The sequence below is a fragment of the Xenopus laevis genome, chromosome 3L, assembly GCF_017654675.1.
Source record: "Xenopus laevis strain J_2021 chromosome 3L, Xenopus_laevis_v10.1, whole genome shotgun sequence".
NCBI lineage: Eukaryota > Metazoa > Chordata > Amphibia > Anura > Pipidae > Xenopus > Xenopus laevis.
This window is the reverse complement of record NC_054375.1, coordinates 143,067,858-143,087,429: the sequence shown is the minus strand read 5'-3', so window position 1 is coordinate 143,087,429 and position 19,572 is coordinate 143,067,858. Positions and strand designations below refer to the sequence as shown.

Below are 19,572 nucleotides of genomic sequence, written 5' to 3'. Positions count from 1 at the left end.
AAAACCAATGAGATGGAGCAAAACGGGGAAGAACCTATGCAACATAGAAAGCACCTAATTACTGGCACATACACTGTTATGTAAAGGAATAGAACAGAAATGTATTCACTGGAATAAATGGAATACACAGAGAAGAAAATAAAGTGCTACAGTTAACCAATGTAGATAACTCACCAAGTGGAATCTGTGGTTCCAGACCCTCAGCTCAAGGAACAGTATAACATTATTCATGCAGACAAACAGAAATGGGCCAACCGGTACTCTATAAAAATCCACGGGGCCACAGATATGAAAGTAAAAGCAATATTTATTGAATAAAGTTGAAATAGAGGCATCTCCATTGGCCTTACTCATTTTGTGCCCAGTAGGCAATTAGTCACGGGCCTCATCTGGAGTATGCAGTGCAGTTTTGGGCTCCAGTCCTTAAGGAGATTATAAATGAACTGCAGGGAGTGCAGATGTGCAACCAAACTGGTTGAAGGGATGGAAGATTTAAAGCAGTGTAGGTGGTTCTTCACAGTCAGGACAGTGAAGTTGGGGAATGCACTGCCGGGTAATGTTGTGATGACTGATTCTGTAAATGCTTTTAAGAGTGGCTTGGATGATTTCCAAGGCTATTGTGATGTTAGCATCTACAATTAATATAGATATTGGTATATCTAGTTTCATGTGAGTGTATGGAGGGTATGTGTGAGTATGTGTGTGTATGTGCACAGGGGATTATTTTGAGGGGTTGAACTCGATAGTCTTTGGTAACAGAAAATACAACGATTAAACCCAAAACATGAATTGGTGTATGCTTACTCAGGATGCTTCTCTGAGCACTTGTGCTAGTTACATGCATTTCCTATTGTTCAGTAGATAGTTGCAGTTTTAGACTGCGCTTATCAGGCTTTTCTCAATATCTCTCTGAGAAAGTCAGCGCCAGCAACCCTAGATGAATGTGCACAACCTGAATAGTCCATTAACACTCTAAAAGATAGCAGCTAAGCCGATTATATGTAAATTCATCTTTTGGGTTAAGATTCCCTCAAACAATGTATATGGTTTTAAAATAAAGTGGTGTAAATTTGGTGGTTAAAGGAGTGAGTCACATTTTAGGGAAAACAGTGCAACAAACACTCTTCCCGTTCCATACCTGATACAACCCAACATGCTGTACTCATTTGTATAATGCGGTCTACACATGTGAACTAACAACCTAAACACTTCTACAAGAACACAGATGACATTAACCCATTGTTTTCCACGGTTGGCCACCTAGCTATGGGAACAAAAAGATGATATAAATGACATTTTTCTAGATGCAACTTCCTCTTCGAAGGCATTTATGGAGCAACATTAAAATGTAATAAAAACCTATTAAAATGCTTTAATATGGGTAATGGCTAAAATATGGCAGTTTTCCCTTAGAAAATGCATATAATTATGATTATTCAGTCAGTAGAGATGAGCATTGAGCAACCAATTGTGGCGAGAGAGAGAACTATACAAATCTACAAATTCACTCTCATTTTTCAGTGCATCCTTTTAAAATCCATGGTTATATAATTTGGGCTCATGTGCTGATTCCAAGCAGTCCTGGGTTGGTGAGAGCTTGGGATCCATATGTGTCTCTAATGAAGGGCAGCCTTGTAGAAGTTAATACTTAACCTGCACTAGTGATATTCGACCTCCAAAATATATTGGTTCTACGGTGAGTCAGTTTGTCCATCCCCCAAAAAACCCACTTTCATGATTGTGTCAACTCTAGTGCTAGTACTTCAGTCGCCTATAGGCTTGGTGATAAATGTAACAAAGTTTCCTAGATCCCAGTAAATGAAAGTCTAAAATCATTTCAGAGTTCTTAAACCTTTTACCTCCAGTCAATTATAGACAGGGCTAATGAAGAGCAATTAATTCATTTTGTGAGCTGTTAGACAAGCATTTTAATGCAACCAATGTTATACTGATCCCATGTGGAGAAAGCACATTGTCCCATAATGGACAAAGGCTTTCTGGGTTGGATGAGCAGAAGGAGTGCTGTTCCTTTTGAGCAAGTCATGCAAACATACATTGTCTCCATTTATAACTGGTACAGAACTCATCCTGTCCCTGCCTTCATCCCAATGGAAGAATATCAAAATAACAGCAAGAAGCCTATCCCTTAAAAGAATGCTTACTGCCTATTACTAGTGATGGGCGAATTTGCGCTGTTTCGCCGGATAATTCGTGAATTTCGCGTGAAATTCAGGAAATGGTGAAAAATTCACGAAACGGCGCTGGCGTCTCGTTTTTGACTCCGGCGAATTTTTTCGGGCGAATTTTCTCGGGCGTTTCGTGAATATATTCGCTGGTGGCGAATCGCGCAAATTCGCGCCTGGCGAATAAATTCGCCCATCACTACCTATTACAGTACTTGCTTAAAAGAACAGTAACATCAAAAAATGAAAGCGTTTAAAGTAATAAAACATTTAATGCAGTATTGCCCTGCACTGGTAAAACTGGTGTGTTTGCTTCAGAAACACTACTATAGTTTATATAAATAAGCTGCTTTGTAGCAATGGGGGCAGGTTACACAGCAGATAAGCTCTGTAGAACATAATGGTGTTATCAATTATCCACTATTTAACCTGTGCCATATAGTCTTTTTTCAATTTCCACCATTGCTACACAGCAGCTTGTTTATATATATACTATAGTCGTGTTTCTGAAGCAAACAGTTTTACCAGTGCAGGGCAACACTACGTGATATTTTTATTACTTTAAATCACTTTAATTTTTTTGGTGTTACTGTTCTTTTAAGGTAACACTGACTTATCATGTGTTCTACTGCCCATAGGGTCCTTTTGAGCAATTTTACCATTAGACCCATCTTCATCACTAAATATAATGGTACGGCATTAGTTCTGTATGGTATATACAGTACCATGGAAAAATACTGAATACTGCCTACTTCCGAGTAATAATCAAAAGTGTCTTCTAAGGAATGACAAAAAAGGAGAACTATTAAGAATTGGGAAGTGGACAGACAGTTTAAAAGAGCAGTACAGGCAGCACAGAGCAGCAGGAAAGATGACCAACCCAACAGAGCAGAGGGACATTTCAAACAATTTGCCCAAAATAAACAAAGGTACCGAAATATATGTATAAGTGTGTGTTTCATGTGTATAGATAGATAATGACAGACAGATTATAGTGATGGAAAATAAGTGTATTGACACTGAAATATTTGGAAACTACCCAATGAATTACGTGACATTATTTTCAATATATAATTACCACGAAAGGATCTCTGTTTAAAGAAGTCCTACAGTGCTACTAAAACTAGTTTTGGGACATGATTTGTTTTAGTGCTGATGATAAAGCTTATTATTTCATTTTTGCTTTTTCCTACATGTCTAGCATCGTAGGAATAATAATCCTATAGTGTGAATAGGGACTGTTAAATTGATAATTGGGGTATCCATCCATACCCCAATAGTGATAATTGGGGTATAGGTGTTTATTGGCAACATGGGCTAATTTTGCACTACAGTCCTTGGATCTGTAATACTTTTAATTTAACATGTCTAGGAAAATACCAAAGCCATATATATGAGGTTAAGTTCAATATGGAACTATCTGAGCCAAATGAGAAGATGGAGAACCCTGAACAACAAATACAAGAAAATATTTCATCACAATGTAATGTATACAATAATTCTTATTCTATGTACCATTACTACCATCAGAGGGCCCAGTGCTGTTTGGTTCCCGGCTTTTATGCATGTATTGCTGCATTAAATGAATAAAAAAAGACTTATTCAGCAAAACTGGAATGGCTGAACCATATCAAGTAGAGAGCTTTATGAAATGCAAAGAATTGCTCAATTATACTCATACATTCTTCTCTCTGGATTTCAGTTTCCAGTTTCCTAATGGTTGTATTTAGGGCAGCTCACTGTTTCTCTGACTTTCCCACCTTCTATTTTTCCTTTCGGGAAGCCATTTTACCTTTCTACCCTAACTGTATATAATATAGTCTGCTACTTCCATTTGTATGGTTCCCTAAGCCCTATTCTGATTCTGAGAGCTGTCTTGTACCTTGTCTATACCTTCCCAGAATTATAATCTAAACAATATCTAATTAAAATACATTTTTACATTTGGACAATAACCTTTAAGTGCTGAGACCAGACCAAATGTTGTTCTAGTGCTTCAAATTATATAGTCTGGGTTTCTTTTTAAAGATATTAAGTTCCCTGTGGAGGATTTCAGGGATGGATGTCCAGAGGTAAGAAGCAGCAAGATAGTTTTATGGTGAGAGACGGCAGTGGATGAGAATTATGTGAAAGGTGGTTCTGAGAATAATGGAGGAGATGGTGAGGAATGGGCAGAGACACAAGAGAAGAAGTAGAAGAGCAGAGGGAACAAGGGCATTAAAGGTTATTAGAAAGATTTCATGTCTCCTTTGCTTAACTAGGAACCAAGATAAAGATTTTAACAGGGAATAAACTGGTTCCCTCTTTGGAGAGAGCAGAAAGATTCTAGCAGTGGAGTGTAAGACTGATTGCAGGGGAGAGAGGTGGGAGTGTGGGAAGTAGGAATTTGCAATAATCTAAGTGGCATAGGATAAGGGTATGGAGCAGAAGGTTTCTTGAAAAAATGGGATGTATTTTATTGATATTATGATTGAAAAGCAGCAGGTTTAGAATATGCTCTATTAGGATTTGAGGAGGATAGGGAATGGTCCAAGATTACTCCCAAGTAGCATGCGGAATCAGGGTTAATGCTCATGAATAGTCAGAATATCAGTACATCCCTTGTTTATTTTATTATTTACATGAACATTATTGGGTTAAGCAAATGGGTGACATCTTGGAGCTCCTGTGAAAATATGAAAATGATATAAAATAGAATGGCAACTTATGTCGGCAATTTGTAATCCAATAGGCAACATCCTACTCATCTGCAGCAATACATATTATACTACATTCCCAAAGGAAGCATAGATAGAAACTCCCTCAAACAGCAAACATTCATGTTGAGGTCAACGTTTGGACCTATATTGTCTTCTTTAGGTTATTAGGGGGTCAAATAATCAAACTGCATAATAACTTCAAAAATATATACAATGGTCTATGTCTCTCTCTTTATTCCAGGTTTTAGACCACTTGAAAAGGTGAAGAAGCAGAAGAGACTCCTGTTTTTTCTGGTGATCTTGCTCATCCTTACGTTCATCTTCTTGGTTATCCTTACAAGTCTGGTGCCCATATACTGTGAGTGTGAGAAAGGAGAATGATGACCAATTACAATAATAGCTGGACTAATGTCTAAATACTTGCTTCCTACTTCTCAATGCCTATGAAGTTGAAGGAACAGGATGTGAGTTGATTCACAAGTGCATTTTATTAGGTCTAGTTACACAGTACAATGAAGCAAGATACAGACTTATCTTATGTAGTCAGAAAACTGACTATATAAAAAAACTTGACATGATTAAGTCCTGGACCCAGTATTATGGAGATGAAACCTTTCCTCTTTAACACATGATTACTGACAATACATACCACTTATTTAAGTTTTACTGCACTTAAAGGATAAGTACACCTTTAAAATAAGTGTATGTAAAATCGATAAGGGTGCTTTTCTAAGCACTTTTGCAATGTACATTCATTATTTATTTATTTTTAATTCCAAGATATTGATGGTTACATGTACAATTAACATGAATGAATTTTGTTACAACAGCTCCACCAGCTGTTGTCAGGGAAGTTGCCAGGAGAAAGAAAGAGGCCCGGCCTGATGTTCTCCTGGTTAGGGAAGATTTGAGAAAGGTTTCAGACTGGTAAGAAAAAGACAAGCAGGTGGCGCTGTTGTAATACAATTCATTCATGTTGACAGTTCACATTTCCTTAATATCTTGGAATAACAAAAGAAAGAAATAATGAATGTGCATTGCATAGAATTGTACATTGCTTAGAATAGCACCCTCTTCAGTTTTACATTCACTTATTTTAAAGGGTTACTTGTCCTTTAAGAAAAATCAGTACAGGCTCTTGTGGACAAATATTTACATAATTTCACAACATATGGAAAGATAAAGAGAATAATGTATAGTACCCCCTATGGTACAATGTTAGGACATTATGGGGTCTATTTATTAAAGGTCATGTTTTGTTTTCTCACAAAAAACTCAAAATTTTAGAGACATTTTTTTTTCAGGATTTATTATGCCCCAAAGCAAAAAATTTGAATCCAAAAATAAAAACCTGTTAAGTTCATGTAAAAGTCAAAGGCAGAGGTCTCTTTAACTATTTGAAGATTTTTTTTTCCTTCCCAATTTTCAGGGGTTTTGAGGGGTTTGTTAGTTTCACTCGAAAACACAAAAATTTTAGATTTTTAAGCCTATAAACTTGACATATTTGAGGTATTTAAGCCTATAAACTTGTAATATTCGAGGTAGTCATAAAACCTCAAATTTTTTATTTTTTTATTTTTTTAATTATTAGTAAATTAGTTAAATTTGTGGATGGGAGTTAGGTCTAGTTCAGGAGTGCCCATACTTTACTAATGCGGGATCTACTTTTAGTGATGTTGTCCCATTATGATCTTCATCCATGATATCACTTTTATCATTCTGTTCCATCGAAAATATTACTTAAATATTATATTGATTTCTAAGATAATTTATTTTACTATATTTAAAAAACAACTATTTCTTCTGTTTGTTGACTGTGTCTTGAGATCTAATGATCACCAGATAAAGGTCTACTGGTAGATCCCGGTCTACTTTTTGGGCAACCCTGGTCTAGCAAAAAACGAGTTTTAGTAAATAACCTCCTATAAGTCACCAGTGAGTTCAGTGACAATATAAAGGTTATTTATCAGAATTCAAATATATATTTTTTTCTACATGAATGAGCTCAAAACTGTAAACTGCTAGTTTTATAATTGAAAAATCTGTCTAAAAAAAGTGGTTGGATAAAAAAAGTCTTTTTTAAATTGATCTACAAGCTTTCAAAAATTTCAAAAACTTAAATTAAATAACCCACATACATTTTGCCCAGGACAGCTCTTATTGACTTGTACATGACTTTGCAAGCTTTCAGATGCTTACATTTTACATTTGAGTTCTCATGCAATTTGTGCTTACAAATAAAAAAAATCATGTTTTTGAAAACATACTAAGGATTTTAAAGCAAAACAAATCACAGTAAAAATTACAACTCGAACATTGATAAATCAGCCCCTTAGAGTAATGGAAAAGTGAGATAATTATACTCTTTATATTGAACTAAAACATATCAAATGTATGAATTTCTTGCTTCTAAATTATTTACAGTATAAATAACACAAATTCACCATATAACCTCAGTTTGTGCCAGCACTGAAGCTCCTGCTTCCAATCTTCTTTTTTTTCAGATTCTGTTATAATCCAGCAGCTAAAACTGTCAGGTAAGTATACTCCATAACCTTTTACCAACCAAAATCGATCAGTGACCAAAGCACTGTAGAAGTTTCACATCTGGCAAAAAATTGATTTCATATCCTCTTATATCAAGGGTGTTTAGCTTGGGTTTCATGATTTGTTCCAAAATAATCTTCCTCCATATATTCACTGTTTCTGCCTATTTCTTTTAAAGTATTTTTCACACTTCTGAACAAAGTATTTGGAAAATGAAAAACATCTGTAGAATAAATTCTGCTGTATTTTTATGTAATAAATTCATGTTTTTCTACCTTTTAAAAATATATAATTTGCAGATGAGAAGAAAGACAACATTGAATCAGAAATAAAAACCATTAAGCAGACTTTGGGTAAGCAAATGCTTTTTAATTTGTCTTTTAAGCACTTTACTAATGATAACACATATATTGTAGAAAAGGAGTAGCAAAAAAAAAAACCCGGAGATTTGAATTTAAGGGAGAACTATCGCAATTATCAATGAATATACGTAAGCTTCATCATATTAAAATAAGAAACTTTCTAAATACAATCAATAAACATTCTGCATCATTTCTGAAATAATCAAGTTTATATTCACTATTCCTCTCTCAGCATCTGTTTCTCTTCATTCTGTCTTCATGCAGCAGTTGGGTGTCAGATATTCACTGACAGTTAGATCCAATATATCTCATAGCGGGGCTTCCTTTCCTAGCAGATGAAGTAGAGCTCACTCAAATAACTGATTCCTGTACAAACAAAATAACTGCCTCTTGCACAAATTCTGCACATAGAGAGACATGTCTGGTGATTTTAATTGAGCAAGCTCTAATACATCTTCTAGGCAAAAGGATCTAACTGTCAATGACTATCTTACACCCAACTCCTGCAAAAAGACAGAATTAAAGGGATACTGTCATGGGAAAAATATTGTTTTTCAAAATGAATCAGTTAATAGTGCTGCTCCAGCAGAATTCTGCGCTGAAATCTGTTTCTCAAATGAGCAAACAGATTTTTTTATATTCAATTTTGAAATCTGACATGGGGCTAGAAATTTTGTCAATTTCCCAGCTGCCCCTGGTCATGTGACTTGTGCCTGCACTTTAGGAGAGAAATGCTTTCTGGCAGGCTGCTGTTTTTCGTTCTCAATGTAACTGAATGTGTCTCAGTGGGACATGGGTTTTTACTATTGAGTGTTGTTCTTAGATCTACCAGGCAGCTGTTATCTGGTTACCTTCCCTTTGTTCTTTTGTTTGGCTGCTGGGGGGGGGAAGGGAGGGGGGCAATATCCCTCCAACTTGCAGTACAGCAGTAAAGAGTGATTGAAGTTTATCAGAGCACAAGTCACATGACTTGGGGCAGCTGGGAAATTAACAATATGTCTAGCCCCATGTCAGATTTCAAAACTGAATATAAAAAAATCTGTTTGCTCTTTTGAGAAATGGATTTCAGTGCAGAATTCTGCTGGAGCAGCACTATTAACTGATTCATTTTGAAAAAATGTTTTTTCCCATGACAGTATCCCTTTAAGAGAAACAGATGCTGAGAGAGGGACAGTATACAGTAGATAAAAAATTTTTTAATTGATTATATTTAGAAAACTTCTTCCTTCAGTATGCTGAAGCTTGTATTGAATTTTTATTTTCGCAATAGTTCCCCTTTAAGATTCATTGATGGGTAAATAGGACAATGAAAAGGTAAATGGAAATAGGTTCAAATCCAGGGCAGGGTGAATATCAGATAACAAGAACAAAGGAGTATATAAACTTTATTTATATTCTGGCTCCTGTTCTTTATAGAAAGAGAATATAATTAATTTATGCTTTATCTTCATTATAAAAAGGATACAGAGAAATGGTAGGTTTCTTTAAAATAACAGAAATCCTTTGACTACTTGCTTGATATGTTTAAGACAAAGTTATGCTGGAATTACATGGCTGACTACTATCCAGTTGACCAACTGTTGACTGTGGACAAGATAGCAGTCCACTATCCTGAATGCTTTCTAAAATATTAAGTTTATGAACCAGCAATATATCAAATTCTATACTATAGAATTCTTATGCATTTTTGTAGCAATCAAATATTTAATCTAATTGAAATGTATCATTTGCAGATAAGGAGAAAGCCAATATTTTATCAAACATGAGGAACATTAATCCTAGTTTGGGTAAGCAAATGCGTCTGTTATGATCAACTAAGGGTTCTCCCAATGAGGACAGATATGTTGGGTTGAAGGGGACAGCAAGAAAACTGGAGATTTTAAATGTATATTTAGTAAAGGGCAAAGACTACTTTAGTGTAATGGTTAGTACGGCTTTGATTCAATTCCAGCCTGGGCACTGTAGTGAAGGAATGTATCACACAATTGCAGTCTGTGCTGACTTATTGCATGTCCTACCTTCAATACTTTGCAAATTTGAAGAATATATTAAAAGATTAGATATTTTGAGATATTTCTAAGGAAATCTAAACATTATGTGACATATTTATATTTTGTGTCTGTTTATATTATTTTTTTATTTGGATGAAAAAAATGTTAAACATAATATATGACATTTACAATTTATAATCCTCAGTATTAAAAGAGAAAAAAATAATGTAACCGTAGGGTTCCTTTACAGGTGCAGAGTCAGAAAAGCTGTAATTACTGTCAAAAGATGGCGGGTTGTTATTTTGTTGCATCAGGGTTCAGAGTACGTTTACACCCATTATAATACTTTGCAAATGCTCCTTCATAATGCCACTTCATGTGTTTAGCACATTCTTTTATCGGAGAGGTAGATTTATATGGCAATAGCGCTGTTACTGAGTTAACTTATGGGCTCGTTTATCAAAAATCTCATTTGTAATTTTATAAGTGAAAAAATCTTGAATTTAAAAAATGGCTTGAATTTTGCCTAGGACAACTCCCATTGACTTCTACATGAAATCGCTAGATTTTAGATGCTGAAGTTTTACATTCTATTTTTTCCAATTTTTGTGCTTAATTAATACCAAACTTTTACATTTTTGAAAATATAACTTGAATGTGTGGGTTTTTGTGCAAAAAAATCAAATTGTGGCAAAAATTCTAATTTGAACATTGACAAATCACCCTCTTGCATATATTGTCATAACCATTGATAATGATGATATTGGCACCAGTTGTAGACCAGAGTAGAGGTAAATAAACAAGTACCCTTTGAGTGTTGGATGTTTGCAGCCACAGTCCCCAATTTACCTGGGGCAATTAAGCATCAGTACAGCCCAAAGAAAATTGCAGCACAAAAATTTGTGGTAAGTTATTTGTTTTATCACTTGGGCTCAGGCCTGGACTGTTTGTGAGTTCTGTGAAATGCCAGAGAGGCTGCTTAGTTAGACAATTACTATTTAGTGGGCTGGGGGGGTTGGGCCTCTGTGTACTTGAAATGTCAGGACTTAGTTTGAATCCCAGCCTATAACTGCTTGGACTTTTTGTCAAGCCTAAGCAAAATAGCAAATGGAGTACTCTGAATGGAAAATGCCCAGCATTGCCCCAGTAATTATCTGCAAGCAAGGATGCAGTTGTACTTCTAAAGATTGTTGCTTGAAAATATATCATTCCACTTATGGAGATGACCATATGACTGAATGAGTGATTTCAAGTTTTCCCACTTCCTGGGCTGTTGCTTGTCCTGGAAAAAAAGTTGGAGATGTTCCAGAGTGTTATTTACTTATATGTCCCAAATAACCTCAAATAAGGAAACCAAGGGGTGAAGAGCACCAACAGTCCCACCACAATTATGCATATTCCTCATTTAAAGGGCATGTAAAGTCTAAAATAGAATAAGGCTAGAAATGCTGTATTTTGTATACTAAATATAAACATGAACTTACTGCACCACAAGCCTAATCAAACAAATATTTTGTGCTTTCAAAGTTGGCTACAGGGGGGGTCACCATCTTGTAACTTTGTTATACATCTTTGCAAGACTAAGACTGTGCACATGCTCAGTGTAGTCTGGGCTGCTTAGGGATCATCATAAACAAAGCTGCTTGAGTTCTGCATGGCTGGGAAGTAAGGCGGGGGCTCCCCCTGCTGTTCATAAGTATGATTGTTTCCCTGCTCAGCAATTAGGGACTGTCTGACAATTCCTATCCACAGCAGTAAATGAAGGGAGCATTTCACTGCATACAGTCAGGTTTCTTATAAAAACAGTACACATTTTTTAATTAAAGTATATTGGAGATAGGTTTCTTTCTCATTAAAGAAAGTAAAAATGGGATTTTATTTTTTTGACTTTACATGCCCTTTAATAGATATGAGTTTTTTTAAAGAAAAAAACCCCATGTGTGCACAGTCCTTGTTCAGCTACAGTACATGTCTCTGAATCCATATGTTAAGTGCATGGTCAGAACTAGTGCAGGTATCCTTAAAAGATGGAGCTCAGTCATTCTGTTTTCTTAAATATGCTGTTATGCACAATTATCTCCTTCCAAGTGTTCACATTATTAGAGAAGCCTAGGTGCTTGACTTTTCATTTATTTATATTGACAATCAATCTGCCCTTCCTTTGCCCACTTTTTACCAATCATTGATGAAAATACTAGTTTATTCTTGTGTGCAAATATATAATTTATAGGAAATTTATTATTTCAGGGGAAGATATATTCGTCCTAGAAACAAGAATCAAATCCATTAATCAGTGTTTGGGTATGAAAATGTTTTCTGTTATGTTATCACTCTAGCCTCATTCTCCTCCCGCCACCAGCAAATAAATTTAATACTGGGTTAAAAATTCACCGGTGAAAAATCTGCCAAGTGAAAAAATAGTGTAGTAGTTGAGCACATAAAAATTGTTGCACGTCAAAATTATTCGGACGCTTATTGACTAATGCATTTGGACAAAATAGACGCGTGTATAAAAATTGTCGCGGGCATCAAAATAATTTTGATGCCCACTGACTTCAATGCGTTTCGGAAATTTTTCACAGTTTCACAAATTTCGCTGTAAATTCTCAAATTTTTCAGCGAAGCAAAACTGGACAAATTCAGCCATCACTCAATCAATCAATTGCTACTCCTCTGGTTTGGGTAGATGTTGGAACTTTGCTGATGGGAATTGCTTCCACTCTCATTGGTGATCAGGTCTGGTTGACATTTTAACCCATCGCACAGGGGTTCCGTTGGATTGAGGTCAGGATTCTGTGCAGGACAGTCAAATCGTTCATTATCTGCAAGCCAATTTTGCACGGCTCTTATTTATACATGGGGTTATTTTTCAATTGAAACAGAAAAGGCCCTTTCCCAAACTTTTGCAGTAAAATAGAAACCACAGAATTGTCAAGAATATCAATGTATGATTTAGTGGCTCCCATGGCTTCAATGAATGGCGTGACCAACTCCAATAATTAAAGGGGGTGGTTACATACATCATGTGGACATAATTATGATATAACATTTCTTTTTACAGCCCCAAACTCTGTCTTCCCTTTCAGAGAGACCACGGTGTGATTCTAACTGGAGAGCATTTGATGGAAGCTGTTATTATATTGTTAGAACTGAAATGTACTGGGCAGAGGCCCAGGGCATCTGTAAATCAAAGAACAGTGACCTGGTTGTTATCAACAGTGAGAAGGAACAGGTGAGGCATTTACTGTACATACAACACAGTTAACTCCATTGACATCTCATTACATTATAGTGGGGATGTTCAGGTCCCATCTCTAAAGTGAATTGTATCAAGGTAAAGAATCACTGCCTTAAAGGCAATGCATTTGAACCCATGGAATAAAATATTATTCATCAAGTTTAAAAATTATTACCACAAATAAAATGAAATTGTACATTTTGGGGGTTATTTACTTAACTCTGGTCTGGCTTTTTGAGGCAAAACTCAAATTTTTTTATTTTTTTTTTTAAACCCAAATTTTCGGGGTTTATTAAAGCCTGATGCTGCAAAAAGTCTGAATCAGAAAATCCACACAGAATACAATTCTTAAAAATGTCAGAAAAAAAGGCAAACATCTATACATTGATGTACCAGATGGACACACTGGTGTATGCACTTTGGCTTGGTCACTGCTAGGGTCACAAAGGCCATCGGGATCAGGAGGTGGCAATTTAGGAGGAACGTGAGCATTTGAGATTGTGAAACAGACAGTTTAAGCATGTGGTACCAAACGAGTTGTAATCACAAAGCAGGCAACAAATGGGAATAGTCGTAGTAGTGATGGGCAAATTTATTCACCAGGCACGAATTTGCACGTTTCGCCACCGGTGAATAAATTTGCGAAATTGTAGTGAAATTTCATTGGCGTCAAACTTTTTTCAATTAAATGTATGCCTATTGACTTTAATGAGTCAGAATTGGTGGCCCGCAAATTTTTCGCCCATTTCATGAATTTTGCGGGAAAGTCGCAAATTTCGTGGCAATGCGAAATGGGACAAATTCGCCCATCACTAGTGCAGAGTCAGTAAACTGAAATATGAAGTCATTACATTAATTCACAACACAACACAACACAACATTGCATCACAAGCACTGATGTCACTTGGTCGCACCGAGATGCACAATTCATAGTGATCCACTTGTTTGTAATACTAAGGATTCTATTTGCTCTTTTGTGCCGACTGATTCATTTTTCTGTGACTTTGGGGCCTTTTTACTAACAATCGAATTTCTATTTTTTTTTACGAATATCTAAAAATTCATAGTTGACCTATTTTTCTTTAAAACTCCAAAAATTCGAGATTTAAGTATAAAAATTACTAATGCAAAAATTTGCCAGTTAGATAGAAGTGGAATGAGAGCTGCACTAATCCTATGGGACCATTTTTAATCAATTTAGACTTTTAGAGGTTTTCACATTTTTTCCACTAGGAATTGCCTGAAAGACTTTTTAGAGGTTATCAGGGAATTCATATTTTTTAGCGCACCATTCAGTGTTTTTTCCCCCATTACTACTTTTTGTATTCAGATCTTTTAATAAATTCCATGGCATTAGTGAGTTCATTTGTGATTTCAAAAACCTATAAAACCACTAAAGAAAATCTACTTACATGTAATTGTCTCATTTTCTACTTGAATTGAAATTCAAACTTACTATATATCATGCATGCACAACTCAACAAACATCCAGTTCTATGAATTTCCGTTGAAGATAGCAACCCATGATGATGGTTTTTTGAAAGATGTTAATATGTAGTACAACTGTGTCTTACTTTTCTCTTGTAATGAGAGGTGTCTTCTGCTTCCCTAGAAATTCCTTGAAAGTATTACTGGCAACTCATTTTTCTGGATTGGCCTCAAAAGGAATGGAAAAAGGTGGAAATGGGTAGATGGAACACTCCATCAGGTAGCAGATGGGTAAGAAATAAAAACTTGTACTTTCCATTAAGATTTTATCATGAATGTGAAGAATAGTATTATCTTTAAAGGACAACTATACCCCTCAAACAATGTAGGTCTCTATAAAAACAGCTCATGTGTAAAACTGCCACTTTAAGGAATAAGGGCTGCCCCCTGGGATCTTAAGATTTACGATGTACACAAACATACCAAACAAACCATACATGTTAGGTCACATGAGCCAATTAGAGTTCTATCATTTCTTCCTGTTACAATTTGAGCTGCAGTATTTCTGGTCAGGTGATCTCTGAAGCAGCACAGAAAATATCATGAAATGGGAGTTCACGGGAAAAAAATGTAAAAGGGAAATATTTAATTAAATAAATGTTCCAGTTTGGTAAGATTCTTTAATATGCCACTTAATTTGATATAAACTATCTCTTGCTCTAGAATTCATTTTGGTGTATAGTATTCCTTTTATATATACTAATAAATCACTCATGAAATTAGGGAATACCTTTACTGCACATACCTGATTGATTTCCATTAGATAAGAAGCAGTGAGCATGCCCAGTAAGCACCTCTTTGAGGTCTTCATTTAGAGAGGAGTGCTCAGAAAGCAAAAGGGGTGGAGCTTCATACTAGACAAGGAAGTAACTTAAAGATCTGCAATTAATCTGGTTGTAATAGGGAAACTAAATAAATCTGAATGCAGGGAGAAAGGTATGTTATTCAGGGACTATTTAGAGGATTTTTTAGAGGATTTGAAATAAAAGGCTTACTTATGCTTTAAAAGAGATCTTAACCGTAAAAAAACTAAGAAGGGGTCATTTACTTACCCCAGGGGTGCTAACTGCAGGCAACACTGTATTGGGCACAAACAGGTTACTGCTGAACTCAATATTGGCAAAGGCAGTTCAGCGAATAGCAGGGCAGTGCACAAGTTACAAAAAACATGTTGGCTTGCATGTTTTTTTTTTGTAGTTTACACCCTGGCCAGCACTTTATAAATAAATAACCTCTATTACCTCCAGAAAGCTCAGAATTACAGGATGGCCATCTCCCATAGACTCCTTTTTATCCAAATAATCCTATTTTAAAATAAAATATATTTCATTTTTTTTCTGTAATAATAAACAGTAGCTTGTTCTTGATCCCAACTAAGATACATTTAAGCAAAACCAGCCTATTGGGTTTCTTTAATGTTTAAATTATTTTCTAGTAGACATGGGGGCACATTTACTTAGCTCGAGAGAAGGATTAGAATAAAAAATACTTCCTCTAAATTTTTTTTGGCTTCTTCGACCTTTGACTACGACTTTGACTTCGAATCAAACAATTCAAACTAAAAATCGTTAGACTATTCAACCATTCGATAGTCGAAGTACTGTCTCTTTAAAAAAAACTTTGACCACCTACTTCGCCAACTAAAACCTACCGAGCACCAATGTAAGCCTATGGGGAAGGTCCCCATAGGCTTTCTAACCAATTTCTGATCGAAGGAAAATCGTTTGATCGATGGATTAAAATCCTTCGAAACGTTCGAACGATTATTCCTTCAATCGTTCGATCGAACGAATTGCGCTAAATCCATCGACTTCGATATTCGAAGTCGAAGGATTTAACTTTGGGGTCGAATATTGAGGGTTAATTAACCCTCGATATTCGACCAATAGTAAATGTGCCCCTTAAGGTATGAAGACCCAAATTATGGAAAGATCCTTTATCCAGAAAACCCTAGGTCCCAAACATTCTGGATAACAGGTCCCATACCTGTTTATATCTTATGGGCTAATGATTGTCCAAGAGGAATTTAACATCGTTGTCACTGTTCTAAACAGTTTTTCAGTGTTCTGATTGTTTAATTATTTTTTTTTTTTATCTATAAATTTATATACCATACAGGTCACTGTATCTAGAGATTCTAATCATCTCTGCTTTGCACATACAAACAATTTACCAATATAATTATGGATATTGCAAAATATTGATTCTATTACACTATGGGGCAGATTTATAAACAAAAACTAGTTGGCGGGTTTTTCTCAGTTCAAGAGAAATGTGGCAAAAAAAAAAAAAGGATTTTCTGAAGTTTCTTATTGTCGGTATTTATTAAAGGAGAAAAAGGAAAAAAACTCACCAGAAAAAACTCAGCAAGTTAAAGCTGGCATGGTATAGAAGTCTAAGGGATTATTCCTTAATAACTTATTTATTTTACCATTAATTGGGAAAAAAAATTAAGAGAAGTAAAAAAAATCCTATTATAAATCAAAATGCTCCTAACAAACATGACTAATAGATGGACAATTGATACAGGATGGTCCAGAAAATGAATTTTTCCAGAATGCAAATTATTTTCTCCTGTGATAGAAATGAGAACTTAACTATTTAGTTTGACTTATTTGTTCAGTAAGCTTGTTTCTGAGAATAGAAAACCCTGAAATCTCCCTCTAGTTTTTTTTGCACTTTTTTCTCTAACTCAATTTTTGATAAATTTGCTTCTGTGTATACAAGGGTATATTTTTCCCTGACTTGCTGAGTCTGTCTCTTCATAACATCACCACATGCTGGTATGAGGCGATATTCATTTGTTTTTGTATATCCTCTATCTATATCCTCCTACTCCTTGTCAGTTATTTAAAGGGCACGTAAAGTCAAAAATATAAAATCCCATTTTTACTTTTTTAATGAAAAATAAACCTATCTCCAATATACTTTAATTAAAAAATGTGTACTGTTTTTATAAGAAACCTGACTGTATGCAGTGAAATGTTCCCTTCATTTACTGCTGTGGATAGGAATTGTCAGACGGTCCCTAACTGCTGAGCAGGGAAACAATCATACTTATGAACAGCAGGGGGAGCCCCCGCCTTACTTCCCAGCCATGCAGAACTCAAGCAGCTTTGTTTATGACGATCCCTAAGCAGCCCAGACCACACTGAGCATGTGCACAGTCTTAGTCTTGCAAAGATGTTGCAAAGATGGTGACCCCCTGTAGCCAACTTTGAAAGCATAAATCATTTGTTTGATTAGGCTTGTGGTGCAGTAAGTTCATGTTTATATTTAGTATATAAAATACAGCATTTCTAGCCTTATTCTATTTTACACTTTACATGCCCTTTAATGGGGATAATGTGACTCATAACTAGTGATGGGCGAATTTGTCCCATTTCGATTCGCTGAAAAATTTGAGAATTTCCCGCAAATTTGTGAAACCCATTGAAGTCAATGGGCATCAAAATTATTTTGACACACGTCAATTTCGGCGCCCGCAACTATTTTTATACGTGCGCCTAGTTTGTCCAAATCCATTAAAGTCAATGGGCATCTGAATCATTTTGATGCGCCACAATTTTAATGCACGCGACTATTATGTCGCGCGGCCAAATTTTTTTAACACAGTGTCTTTTTTGCAGGCGACTTTATTCATTGGTGGCCAAATGCGGAAATTGGCCACAAATTCGTAGCTGGTGAATTTATTCGCCCATCACTACTCGTAACACCATTCTTTGTGCAGCCCCTAAACATGCAGTTCCCAGTTTAACTCAGTTTGCAATTCTTCTGCAGATTCTGGATGATAGAGGAACCAAATAATCTTGGTGGAGATGAAGACTGTGTTCATATGAAGATGAAGAAAAAGTGGAATGATATCGCCTGTGATGCTCGGGATAAAGCAATCTGCGAGAAAAAAATGACCCATTGTGTATAGTTTTGGACTAATATATAAAATCTCCTATAAACAAGAAAAAAAGGCATATAACCAAATAACAAGCATATATTATAACTTAACTCTGCTTAGCTCACTTCACACCCAGTGCGGCTAAAGACATGCTTATAGGTGCATCTGCAAATAGCTACAACAAAAAGGCATAATAACATGAATTAAAAGGAGGATGGCTAAGTGGCAGTTTATCATTCTATGGCCTTTGCTTTTCAGAGTTTTAAAAACTCAGCAATATGAGCATTGAAAGATACCCTTTTAGCCCCCCCAGTTATTATATTGACTTGCTTGACCCTCTCCCTGTAATTATACTGGACCCCTTCTGGTCATTATACCTGCTGATTATCTGAAATGGAAAGGTCCTCAACATTTTAGCCTTCATTCAACTGAGGTTTGGACACGACCATGTGTCTGATTTAAAGATTTACTTGGTAACATAACAGTATTTTAAACTTTTTTCAATAAATTGTGGCAATGAAAACCTTGAGTGTCTCTGATCAGTGCCGCTGTCAACCGATATCTCTGCTTTCTTGTGTGGGAAAGCCTTAAACCAATATTTGGGCCATGGCACAAAAGAATAGCATTGTGTTCTTTACAATGGGTCCCATTCATTTAACAAACAATAATACATAAAAAAACAGAATACTTAATTACTATTGTAGAATTATTGAGTCACACGTTTGCAAAACCTTGTGTTCGTCCTTCCAGGCTTAACAGCTTGTTGTAAATCATTATTTGAAACCTTATGCATTATGCAAGTGGCAGCTAATGTAATGAAATAATCCCAAATGTAATCCCCATTAGTGATGGGCGAATTTATTGGCCAGGTGCGAATTCGCAGCGAATTCCCGCAATTCGCCACTGGGGAATAAATTTGCGAAATGGCTGAAAATTCACGAAACAGCACCGGTGTCTCTTTGTTGACGCCGTTTCGGTTTCTTTGGATGGCGGCGAATTTTCCGTTTTTGGCGAAATTACACTGGCGTCCAAAAAAAAGGCACCGGTGTCAAAAAAGAGACGCTGGCGCTCTTTCATGAATTTTTCGCCCTTTCGCGAATTTCACGAAATTTTCTGGCGAAGCGAAACGCCCCGTATTCGCCCATCACTAATCCCCATTATCTTTTATTCAC

The 19,572-nt window shown here is 35.8% G+C and overlaps 1 protein-coding gene across 1 annotated transcript; it reads left to right on the top strand.

Annotated features, from left to right (window-relative positions):
• The first annotated feature begins 2,927 nt into the window (after positions 1-2,927).
• On the top strand, positions 2,928-19,312 carry LOC108710353 (hepatic lectin). Its single transcript, XM_041587174.1, has 9 exons — positions 2,928-3,112; positions 3,556-3,666; positions 5,124-5,240; positions 7,387-7,419; positions 7,729-7,782; positions 9,525-9,578; positions 12,869-13,014; positions 14,633-14,739; positions 18,289-19,312. Exons 1-9 carry the CDS (start codon positions 3,055-3,057, stop codon positions 18,428-18,430), a joined length of 822 nt encoding a protein of 273 aa, XP_041443108.1. The 5' UTR covers positions 2,928-3,054; the 3' UTR covers positions 18,431-19,312.
• Positions 19,313-19,572: the final 260 nt, after the last annotated feature.

Excerpts from the sequence above, each read along its gene's own strand:
- LOC108710353 (XM_041587174.1), top strand. The coding sequence starts at position 3,055 with ATGACCAACCCAACAGAGCAGAGGGACATTTCAAACAATTTGCCCAAA. Across the intron at positions 3,113-3,555 it reads TTTGCCCAAAATAAACAAAG|GAAAATACCAAAGCCATATA; the intron begins GTACCGAAATAT and ends TAACATGTCTAG. Across the intron at positions 9,579-12,868 it reads GAACATTAATCCTAGTTTGG|AGAGACCACGGTGTGATTCT; the intron begins GTAAGCAAATGC and ends CTTCCCTTTCAG.